The sequence below is a fragment of the Leucopleurus acutus genome, assembly GCF_964270905.1.
Source record: "Leucopleurus acutus genome assembly, chromosome: X".
NCBI lineage: Eukaryota > Metazoa > Chordata > Mammalia > Artiodactyla > Delphinidae > Leucopleurus > Leucopleurus acutus.
The window spans coordinates 95,125,074-95,137,302 of NC_139148.1; the positions used below are offsets into that span (position 1 = coordinate 95,125,074).

Consider the following 12,229-nt stretch of genomic DNA (forward strand, 5'->3'; position numbering starts at 1 on the left):
CCGGAAGCGTCCGAGATGGCTATGTGGAGATGGCTCCAATGGAAGCCGAAGAAGCCCCTGTCAGTTGGCCTCAATCTTCTCAGTAATGAAGGAGGTGAAGTCATCTCCTGAGAATGAGGGGGAGGGCTGGGGCTGGGGGCTTGAGGAGAGGGCAGGAAGTTTGGAGCAGCTGCTGCAGGGAATGTGATAGGGAGCCAGCAAGCGAGGAATGAACGGATTGTTGAACAGCCAGAGGGGCCAGCTTAGGGTAGAGAGCATGCGCTGGCAGTGAACCCAATGAGCAGGGTTTCTCCAACAAGCCAAGAGTGGAAACACTCACCTTCCACTCAAAGGGTCACCCAGGGCTGCAGATTGGAAGGGCAAGAGGAGGATAAGAGTTATGGTGGCGAAGGATTCTACACTGGGCACAGGAACGGTGGAAACATCCACAAACCTGGGCTAAAAAGGAAGGCTCAGTCATTCGTTCAACAGATATTTAACCACCACATGCTGTATAAATATTATACAGGTGCCTGGGCATGGGAGATGCTGCAAAGAACGAGACACATAAAATCTCTGCCTTCAACATATATCTACATAAAGACTTGTAGACAAATGTTAATAGAAGCTTTGTCCAGCTTTGTGAAAAACTGGAAAAAACCCAGATGGCCTTCAACAGGTGAATGGATAAACAAACTGTGGTACATTTCTACAATTACTCAGTAATAAAGAGAAACAAACTCTCGATACATGCAACAACATGGGTGAATCTCAAAATCAGTGTGCTGAGTAAAAGAAGTGCGTACTGCAGGATTACATTTATATAGAATTCTAGAAAATACAAATTAATCAATAGTGACAAAAAGCAGACTATTGATGGTCTGGACCAGTAGGAAGAAGGCACAAAGAAAGGATCACATGGACACTTTTGGTGGTAATGGGCATGTTCATTAATGTGATTTTGATGATGATTTCGTAGGTGTATACATATGTCGAAATCAACCATGTTATGTGTTTTAAATGTGTGCGCTTTTTCATGTTAATTATACCTCAAAAAGTTACAAAAATAAATTTTAAATGTTTTAATTGACCTAAAAAAGCCCTGCTTTCATGGAACTTACAGCCTACATGGGAAAGATGGACAATAAACTATGATATTTTTAGACAGTGCTTTGTGCTGTGAAGTTAAAATAAATAGGGTAATGGAATAGAGAATAGCGTGGGGCAGAGAAAATGGAGCAACTGCGTATAGGATGGTCAAGGAAGGCCTCTGGGGAAGTGATGTTGGAGCTGAGACTGAATGATAAGGAGGAAACAGCCTTCAGAAGGTGTGGAGGAAGAATACTCCAGGCAGAGGAAACAGAACATGCAAAGGCTCTGTGGCAGGAATGAGCTTGATGTATTCAAGGAACAACAAGAAGACTAGTGTAACTTGAGTTTACTGAGCAAGATGGAAGAGTATCAGAAGATGAGGTTTAGAGAGGTCAGCAAGGGTCAGATTGCATGGAGTCTTGTAGACCAGGGGTCTCCAACCCCCGGGCCATGGACCGGTACCACCCCACATCCATGGAAAAACTGTCTTCCACGAAACCGGTCCCTGGTGCCAAAAAGGTTGGAGACCATTGTTGTAGACCACGATAAGGAGTTGAGGTTGAATTCTAATTGGATGGGTCATCCAATGGAGGGCCTTAAGGAGAGATGGAACATGACCTGCTTTATGCTTTAATATTGCTCTTGCTGTTGTGTAAAGAACTAACTGCAGGAGGACCAGTTAGAAAGTGTTATATTAGTCCAGGTGAGAAATGATGGGGGTGTAGACTACGGTGGTAGAAGAGAAGATCACGAGAAGTGGTCATATTTAGAATCCTTTTTGGATGTAGAGTTGAAAGGACTTGGCTCCTAAATTGAATGTGGAATAGTGAGGGAAAGAGCAGAATCAATATGACTCCTGTTTTGGCCTAACCATTTATAAAAACGGGGCAGGGGGGAGAGATTAATGCATTAATGCCTTCCAGCTAACAGCCACCAGGAACAAACCTGCAGTTGAACAAGTTAGCTTTACTACTCATGGCAGGAATGAAGAATTCCCAGCATGGTGAACCATGGGTATCTAAGAAGTGTAAGAAATACTAGAAAAGACTTATTATTGGGTTGGAGCTTATGTTAGGTGTTTTTAGGGTGGGTCCAAGGAATCAAGTGTTCACTCTAGGTTGGATGCGATTAGGCGATGAGGCTAATTCTGTGATTGGGTATCTTAATAAATCTTATCCAAAATGAAGGAAAGCTAAAGCAAGACTAAAGCTGTGATGGGTAGAGAAGTAGCGGTCACTCAGATTGGCTGGGAGAAGAGGATGTTTGGTACTTTGTGAGTTTCACAGTAACCTTGTTTTTGTCTGTACTTAGATAACATTACTAAACATTCTTGTTTTGTCTCCTTCCATCATAGTCACAGAAACATGTCTTGTCTTGTCTGATGTGGGTGTCCTGTGAGATGATTACTGTCTGACAGGAGAATAACATGGCTTACGTGTGAACAGCTTCTAACCAACAGTGAGGCCTAGATGCAAATGTCAGACCAGTTCCCAGATGGCAGGAAACTTTCTTTCTCAGGTGGAGGAGTAAATTTTGAGGGAAGGGACTCAAAAGCTCTGATTTGGGCATGTAAACTTTGAGACAGGTATAGATATCTAGGTAGAGTTGTTAAGTAGGCAGTCAGATATGAAAGCCAGGAGCTCAGAGTAGTGGGTTTTAGGGATAAAAACATATATATCATTGTAAAGATGGTATTCGTATGTGAAGATGATATTTTGAATGTTGGGACTAGTCGACATCACCAAGGGAGAGAGAATAGATGAAAAAGGAAAGAAGTCCCAGAATAGAGCCCTGGGCAACTCAATATTGAGATGTTGAGGAGATGAGGAGAAACCAGCAAAGGAAACACTAAAAAGAAAAGGGGCTGGTGAAGAAGGAGGCAAACCAGGAGACTAAGGTGTTTTGGAAGTCAAGAAAAAAGTTTCAAGGAAGGAGTGATCGATTGCATTAAATGCTGCCAAGTGTCGTAGAAAACAAGGGCTGAGAATTGAGCATTTGACGCAGCAGCATGCAGGTCATTGGTGACTGTGACAAAGCAGTTTCATTGGTGTGGTGTAGGCGACAACCCTGCTTGGCTTGGGGCAAGATTGGAAGCTACCATTACTGAACTTTTACCCTGAACCAGGCACTATGTTAAGTATTCAATCTTCACAACTCTGGGAGGTAGGTATTATTTCTTCCATCCATTTTACAGATGGAGAAAGGAAGCTTAGAGAAAGTCAAGTAATGTTCTTGACATTACATAGCTGATGAAAGGCAGACGATAGATGTGTACCTAAGCAGTCTGGCTCTAGAGTCCATACCCTATGCACTACACTATCTTACTTTACTGGATGAAGGAGAAAGTCAAAAGATGGGGGCTTGGGCTTCCCTGGTGGCGCAGTGGTTGAGAGTCCGCCTGCCGATGCAGGGGACACGGGTTCGTGCCTCGGTTCGGGAAGATCCCACGTGCCGCGGAGCGGCTGGGCCCGTGAGCCATGGCCGCTGAGCCTGCGCGTCTGGAGCCTGTGCTCCGCAAGGGGAGAGGCCACAACAGTGAGAGGCCTGCGTACTGCAAAAAAAAAAAAAAAAGCTGGGGGCTTTTGAACTGACCAGCCCCCTGGACTTGCTAGGAGGAAAGCCCAGTACTCTGAAGGTTAGTGTCAGTTACTTGGGGCTGGGATGGGCTTGTCATTTGGCTGCCGCCTGGGCTTGGTACAGATGTAGAGGGAGATGGCAGAAAAATGATAGGAATTCCATCTTGACAGTTTTCAACGGATCCATCCCAATATTTCTTTTCTCACTCACCTCAGCCATTCGTCTCTGGTGTCCTGTTTGTTAAGTTAGCCTCCCAGTGTAGAGAGACCTAACTGGGGAGCAGGCCAAGGGTTTCTCACCCTTCTGCCTGTCCTAGTTACCCCTATCCTCACCCCCATCCCACCCTCCACCCCAGGAGGCTCACCTGGAAATGCAGGTGCCCTCCTAGATGGCTAAAGGTTACAGTCTTCTGAACACCCCCAGAAGGAGTGGGGATAAAGAAAGAGCCAAAGTTCTGTTCTTGAGCTTACCACAATGATGTGACTGTCAGAGACACCTTACCCAAATCAGATCGGAGAGTCCTAGGACAAGTCCCCGTTGACATCCCTCTCTTTCATCCAGTGTCTGAAAGCCACCATTAAAGATACATTCCTTGGATCCTCGCTGGGATGAATAGCAGATTGGCTTAAATGAATAAGATCATAAGACCCTGGCAGTAGGGAAGAAACAGTTTTGCAGGACTGAGAATGTCAAGGGGAAGCTTGGAACAGGAAGGGGGAAAATGAGATAAATACCAATTCCATAGTCTTCCCAAGGGCTGGTCCTGACCACAGTGGCCCCCAGAGCAGTGGCCCCACAAGAAGAGGAGCAAAATTAATGTGCCCCCTTGTCTCCATTCTTTCTCTTCCAGGCTCGCGGGAGTTGCAACCCCTGCTAGATCATATCTAGATCCTAAAAAGAGCCAAGGGAAGGCCTCTTGTCCTTCCAGAGACCTGAAGTGTTTTCATGAATGGACATCTTGTGAGTCAGGTATGTGGGAATTCAGCGAATTCCTACTGAAATCCAGTCATCCATGGCCACGCTGCTCCTCCCCAGGGTTCTAAGAGCATCTGGCAGTAGGAGTAGGATGTGACTTGAGAAGTTGTGGGAAGCTCAGTACACCTTTCCCCCAAGGACCTTCCCCTGCACGCATAGACATCTCCAGATAGCTCTCCTTCCAGATTCCACTGAAATACACAACTCAAGAGTCTTTCCTTGGGTTTCACCTTTACATCGCCCTGAGTGGTCTATTATAAAGTGTGAATACCCTAGAGGGGGAGTCATCTGAGCAATGATTAAGCCCTGCTGCTTCTATATAATTTAGCTGCTTGCATTTTTCTCTGACTTCAAGGGCACTGTGACAGAAACAATATGAATGTACTTAATGCTACTGAACTATATACTTTAAAAAATGGCTAAGATGGTGAATTTTATGTTATATATAGTTTATCACAATTTTTTAAAATAAATAAATTCATTTTAAAAAATGGTTGGCTAGGTGGGACATCGTTAAGGTTTTTTTTTTTAACATCTTTATTGGAGTATTGCTTTACAATGGTGTGTTAGTTTCTGCTTTATAACAAAGTGAATCAGCTATACATATACATACATCCCCATATCTCCTCCCTCTTGCGCCTCCCTCTCACCCTCCCTATCCCACCCCTCTAGGTGGTCACAAAGCACCGAGCTGATCTCCCTGTGCTATGCGGCTGCTTCCCACTAGCTGTCTATTTTACATTTGGTAGCGTATATGTGTCCATGCCACTCTCTCACTTCGTCCCAGCTTACCCTTCCCCCTCCCCATGTCCTCAAGTCCATTCTCTACATCTGCGTCTTTATTCCTGTCCTGCCCCTAGGTTCTTCATAACCATTTTTTTTAGATTCCATACATATGTGTTCGCATATGGTATTTGTTTTTCTCTTTCTGACATATTTCACTCTGTATGACAGACTCTAGGTCCATCCATCTCACTACAATAACTCAATTTTGTTTCCTTTTTATGGCTGAGTAATATTCCATTGTATATATGTGCCACATCTTCTTTATCCACTCATCTGTCGATGGATACTTAGGTTGCTTCCGTGTCCTGGCTATTGTAAATAGAGCTGCAATGAACATTGTGGCACGTGACTCTTTTTGAATTATGGTTTTCTCAGGGTATATGCCCAGTAGTGGGATTGCTGGGTCGTATGGTAGTTCTATTTTTAGTTTTTTAAGGAACCTCCATACTGTTCTCCATAGTGGCTGTATCAATTTACATTCCCGCCAACAGTGCAAGAGGGTTCCCTTTCCTTTACATCCTCACCAACTCTTGTTATTTCATGTCTTTTTGATAATAGCCATTCTACCAGGTGTGAGGTGATATCTCATTGTTATTTTGATTTGCACTTCTCTGATGAGACTGGCAGATATGGAGAACAAACTAGTGATTACCAGTGGGGCGAGGGAAGGGGGGAGGGGCAGTATAGGGGAGGGGGAAAAAGGGGCTTATTATGGGATTATATGAAATCATGTGTGTGAAACTTTTGAAAATTGTAAAGCACTATAGAATTGAAAGAATCTTTCATTCAATTAAAAAAAACACATCTGATGAGGGACTGGGGGGGTCACCTGGTCCCATGCTCTGAGATCTAGCAGAGAAAAAGAGTTGCCTTAGTCACACTGTTTGTCTTCCAGGATAGACTGTAGTGCAGGTTAAGTAACAAAAGGGGCTGCGAAGTGACTTTCCAACCGACTTCTTCTCTCAAAGCCATTCTGATGGATGGTTCAAGTTCACCTAGGCTTGGCTATTGACCGATCTAATCTATTCACCCTTGGGGGTCCTCGTTCATGGTCCTTCACAGAACATTCTAGACTGCCCTTCCTCCTACCTCTCTCATGAAGCCCACAGCCTGTGATTCTTTCCCTTCATTCTCTTCTCTTATGCCCTCTCTCAATCCCTGACCCGTGTCTTCAGTGTCTAGACATCAGTTCTGGTGGAGCCCTGAAAGTACAGTACGTATTGTCTTTTTTTTAAAAGGTCACTTGCAAGCCTACAGGTAAAGGGGAGTAGAGTAGGATGGTGAGACAGTTATGCACAGATTCCTAGTCATCCAAGATTCCGAGAATGGGGGGAAAAGGCTCAGAAATCTGGGAGCTAGTGGCCAAGTCACTGCAATCCTTTTCTTTATAAAATAAGAGTAGACTATGCAGTAGAGAATTTTCTCTTCCCCACTTTGCCCGCACTGCCCAAGGGCACTCCCCCAAGGAAGGAAAAGGAAAATATAAACGTAACACCTTATACTTCTATAGCTGCTGTACTTCTCCTTTCCTATATGTTATCTCACTTGATCCTCAGATTCCCAGCAAAGCCAAGGCTGGACCCCAGTTCTCCTGATTCTCGTCCTATGCTCTCTCCACGACACCACAGTGCACTTGCTTTAGCCATCAGGCAAGACTGCTTGGAAAGCAGCCCGTTCCCTTTTCTCTTTAATATAAATCACGTGCAGATCTTTGGTTTCTAAAGGATATGGCAAATTGAAAAGGAGATGGTAGCTACAAACAAAGGAAAGACCCCATTTATATCCCTCTAGAAAAGTGACTCGACAGCACAGAAGTATGTCTGTAGTGGGAGAAAAGCTTCTGTTTATGTTTGCACCGTCGATGAGCACTTCCAGACATTGGAACTCAAAACGTCTCCTAGGCCCACTTGGTTGAAAGCCTCAAGTTACAAGTAAGGAAGCGCGGGTCTTCTTCTTCGTTATTATTATGGAGCAAAGATCTGAACCTGAACTGAAACGGGACCTGCTTACACAGAAGAAATAGACTGGTGGGGGAGGGAGTTGAAAAAAATTCACTCTGATTGATTAGAATCCCAGTTTGTACTGTCAGCTCGCGCTATTCAGGAACACATTATTAAAACTGCAGGCTGGCCAGGCCTCTTGTTTTTCTTTCTTCTATCTCTTGCTCACCACAGTGTGATCACTTCAATGCTGTTGACACCCGCACTGGTTGGTAGAGAGTCGAGTGTCCAAACTTCTGGGAAACTTCATTATCTGGGACACAGTTGCAACCCTGAAAGTGTTTGGGGAAAGTGGGCAGTTAAGCAAATCGCTCTCCCCAGACCAGCTCACTTTTCTCACTGGGAAAACTCTGTGGCTACTCTCACTACATGTGCTTAATGAGGAACGTCATCATCATAAAAAGGTTAAAATGTGTTTAAAAGCAGGAATATTTTGGCAGTGGGGTTCGTTTCCCACAGCTGGCACATTCATGCTTATTATGGGCATTATCCCAACTGCTCCCAGCTGCCTTTTTTTGGCAATATATATATATTTTTAATGTCTATGAAAAATAGTACAGATGTTTACAAATTTTCAACACCTAAAGCACTGGGGATGCTTCATTATCAAACAACCTCGTGTCCCCAGTCGTGCCAGATCAATGAGGGACCTTGTTGTACCTGAAATACAAGGCTGAGGCCTGCCCTCCCCCATACGCACCTGGCATGGCTGGGTATCTGTGCCCTCCCTCCGCATCCCACTCAGGCCTCCCTGTCTGGCCCTGAGATGGCTCTCACAGCATCATCTCTCTTCGTCTCGTTATCTTGGACCACTGCCCAATCCCTGGCCCCCACCTGCAAGGAAAGGAGTCGACCTTAGGGCTGGAACTAGGACTGGAGAGGAGCCAATGGGGTAAGGCCAGTGTATCTTCAAGGAGTGAATCCTGGGAATGAAAGTAAGTTCATTTAACTTATTAATAGCTCCAGTAAAATACCATATGGGCTACAAGGTCAAAACCAATGCCTTGAATGAGGCTTGTGTATTATCCGTGCATTTAAGTAACCCATAATATCTTTGTCCTGCTGTTACTGAGAAACCAGTTGTCTTGAAGCAAGTTGGCTTAACGCTAAGAGGTGATTTTATGTGTGTTTGATGAGGCCCAAACGGCCACCATCAGGTATAAGCATTTAAGCCCTAATCAGGCAAGTTTCTGATGACCTTCAAAGAAGGAGAATAAATCAATCAGCATACACCTCTAAATTTACCCATCATTGGTTAAGACAGCTTAGTTCAAGCATCTCCTCTCTGACTTAAGATTTACACTCTTTGGTGGCTTTTTCTCTTTTAATAAGCCGCTTCTTTGGGAGAGTTATGAAGGTGGCTTCTAAAAATCAACTTTGATCATAGCTAATAGTGATGGGTGTGAGAGGCTGTTTTAATTTAAAGTATATCCTGAAAAACTGCAAGAGGTAAGTGGGAAATCCTTATTTAGCATTGTGATATTTGAAAGTGCTTCAGAATTAAGGGAAAAGGGGCGGAGAAGTAAGAAAGTAGTTATAACTCGGAAACACTTGAAAAAACAACCCATTTAGCCATACATAAACCTTTTCTTCACGCACAGTGATATCTGTTGCATTGGAACTGGGTATATAGATATAGGTATCAAAACAACCCAACTCCCCAATCTAAACATTATTTCCAAAGGCAAAAAGGGTTCCTTCTCTATATAGTACTGGGTCTCAAGGCTGGGATCTTTGATTAAAGAGTCTCAGGTTATTGTTTAAACGACCTTTATTACCTGCCTCTGACATTCTCCAGGTTACAGAGCAGGAGACGACGGAGCCTCATGTTCCATGGATGAAGCAGACAGCTGCCATGACAACTGAATCAATATAGGAGAGGCATTGGGAAGTATTAGGGTGATACGCCCAGCAATGGTTACCCATGGCAAAAGATGGCAGAGCTACTCAAAATTAGGCAAGTTACCTTCAGGACGACAACTGGATGCAAGAAAAACATACAGTTGGGGGTAATAGGTCTTCCCCACCCTCTGAGCCCCCCTCCACCTCCAGTCCCATTAAGTCCATTCTATGCCACAGACTGGTCCTAGTGTCCTGCTAGCTCCCTGCTGAAGGAGGAGGGAGGGAAAAGATGTCTGAGTTCTCTTCATTTTCTTTGTCTCTGTCCCTAAGGCAACAGGAAGCTGGAGCTGCCCCAGCCGGCCTGGCAGTGATGGCAAGCCCGTTGGCTCTACAGAGTGAGCAGTCCCTGGCAGCCCCCGGAACAGCTGCCAGTTAGACGGCCCAGAGTTCGGATAGACTTCATTGCTTCAATTCAATGCCAAGTGCTGGACGTGTTGGATTCAGTTCCCAGAGGGCTGGAGCGTGCTCTCAGGGCCGTCTGAAGACAAGAGAGCAGAGGCAGTTTAGTGCAGTGGGTTGTGCGGGGTCGGAGGTGGGGGCGGGGAGAGGAGGGAGAGGCTGGCCCGGAGGGGGTAGGGTGGTGCTTCTTCCAGGGCCTTCCAGACAAGGTCTCCTGGCCTCTCAACGTTGTCCGGGCCTCAGGTGAGGAGAGCCCTGGAAGGGGAGGAGAGGAAAAGGCGGCAAGGCAGGCGGGTGCCGCGCCCAGGGATGAGCGAGCTGAGGAGGGCGCGGGCGAGCCAGCGAGCTGGGGCGGCGGCTCTAGACCCCCTCGGCGGCCCGGACGAGGGCCGGGGCGGGCAGCCCGGCGGGGCCGGGCGGGCGGCGGTCCTCGGCGGGCGATCCGGCGGCTGTCTCAGCGTCGGCGGCGGCCGGGGCACCTCCCGGGAGCCACTCGTGCTGGGCGCAAGCCTGGGACGGCTCGTCCTTGGCCTCGACGAGCTTGCGGGAGCGGGTGTAGGCCAGGATGAGGCCTCCGGCCAGGCAGGCGTAAAAGATCATGATGAGCAGGATGTAGAGATAGGCGTCGTTGCCCTTGGCGCTGGTCACCTCGCGGCTCACGAAGGGGTCGGGCACGACCCCCATGCCCATGCTCGGGCCGGGGCCGGCGCCCAGGCCGCTGGCGTTGCCCCGGTGGTGCAGCTCGAGCAGCAGGCGGCTCAGCAGGGTCCGCAGCCGCTGGCTCTCGCTGCAGTTCATAGCTGTCGGGGAGTGACACGGCGGCTCCAGATCGCTGCTGACCTTGCCCCCGGGCCGGGCCGAGGGGATGCGGGCGAGCGGCGGCGGCTGCACCCGGCTCCCGGGCGGGCGACGCAGTGGCTGGGGGACCCCGCCGCCCGGGCCTCCTTATCCCCTCACCCCGGCGCCTCCTCCCCTTCCCCACCACGCCCCCTCGGCCCGAAGCCGCCTCTTCCCAGGCTCCGGCTGTCTCGCCGCCCCGGGGAAAGGGGACAGCTGGTGGGGGGAGGAGAAGGGGACGAGGGAGGGGGCGAGGCCGGGAGAGGGGCGGAGGGGGCGGGGGCGCGCGGAATGCGCGGGGCCCCGGGCGGCAGAGGCTGGCAGGGCGGCTCGCTGGGGCCAAGCGTAGACCCCGGGCTGCGGAAGAGAATTCCTTCCACGTTCTGGCCACCTGCCCTGCAGGCCCAGCTTTGGCCCAGATACAGCATCTGGCCCCCACGAGGCGGGTCCTGCACCGGGGTTCCATCAGCACTCACGAAACGGCAGCCGAGACCGCGGGTCCACATCTCAGGACGGGTGATTACTCCCATGGACAAGAACCCTGGCCTATCTTTCCAGCCCTCACGGCTTCCCCTGGACCGAGGTGAGCATCTTATTCAGAAGATGCTCAGGACAAATTTGGTGACTGAAGTGGAGTAGGACGCCCGGGGCTTCCAAAAAAGGGTTCTGATATTATACCAGCCTCCTGGGAAGTACCCCTGCTCTGATTTCCTATCACATTTTTAGAGGGGCCTCCACATCTTAGCGTGTGAGTGTACCATCCATGATATGACCCTGTTTCCCGTGGGCGGCAAGCCATCTTCCCAGAAATGCAACCAAGTTCTTCCATTAAAAGGAGCAGGGACATTTAAAAGGCCCTTTGGCTACACTCCCTAGACGTCTCGGGATCTGAAAAGTGCCAGTTCTAGAGAATATGCTTACCTCCACGTGCAATTAGCCAGATACTCAGTTCTGTGCCTCTCTGGGGCTTGGGAACAGGTCTAGGCCCTGCTGGCTCATGAGGCAGCCATTTTTTTCTCAGAGGGTATCTTCCTTTAGGGGAAAACAAGTCACTAAGACAAATAAATCCATAGTATGTCAAACTGGAAACAGACTGGGATTCACAAAGGGAAAGTGCTCAAAGGATTGATTTCTAGACAGCGAGTAGGAAAAAAAATGTAGTGCTGGTCGGGTAGGGTTGTATATGATTGCCAAGTAATAGAAGGAATGAAACAAAGCTATATGCCTTTATGTATCCCTTGCAAACCAAGGTGCCTGTTCAAGACCATTCGGTCCAGGGACCATTCAATCTTCAGGGGCCATGGGTTAAAAAAAGAAGGTTTTCTGATGCCTCTGCTTCAGTCACCCTTCAGCCCACTGTCCACTCCGGGCTGTAGCCTTCTGTGTGTTGGAGTGAGGTTGGCACCAAACTATATCCAGGGTCTCAAACGGAGCCTTGCTTAACAGCCTCTACATACATCTTAGAGACATTCCACGTGCCCCTGACCACTGGCTCCCCCCTAATCACCTTGCCTCAATGTCCTCGCCTCAGAGGGGCTCAGGGAAGAATTGTTCAAGTGAGTTGGCATGACTAACGACAGAGGACACAGCTAGGAAATTCTCAAAGCAGTACCAACCTAGAGACAGGACTGTTAAGCTAAAAGACTCCTCTGATCTGTTAAAACATGCCCAGAATCTCTAGG

At 47.9% G+C, this 12,229-nt stretch overlaps 1 protein-coding gene across 1 annotated transcript; it reads right to left on the minus strand.

Moving 5' to 3' along the window:
* Positions 1–10,070: 10,070 nt before the first annotated feature.
* On the minus strand, positions 10,071–10,508 carry KCNE5 (potassium voltage-gated channel subfamily E regulatory subunit 5; the record flags this gene model as incomplete). The annotated part of the gene is made up of 1 exon (XM_082864516.1): positions 10,071–10,508. The coding sequence occupies one exon, from the start codon at positions 10,506–10,508 to the stop codon at positions 10,071–10,073; it is 438 nt and encodes a 145-aa protein (XP_082720642.1).
* Positions 10,509–12,229: the final 1,721 nt, after the last annotated feature.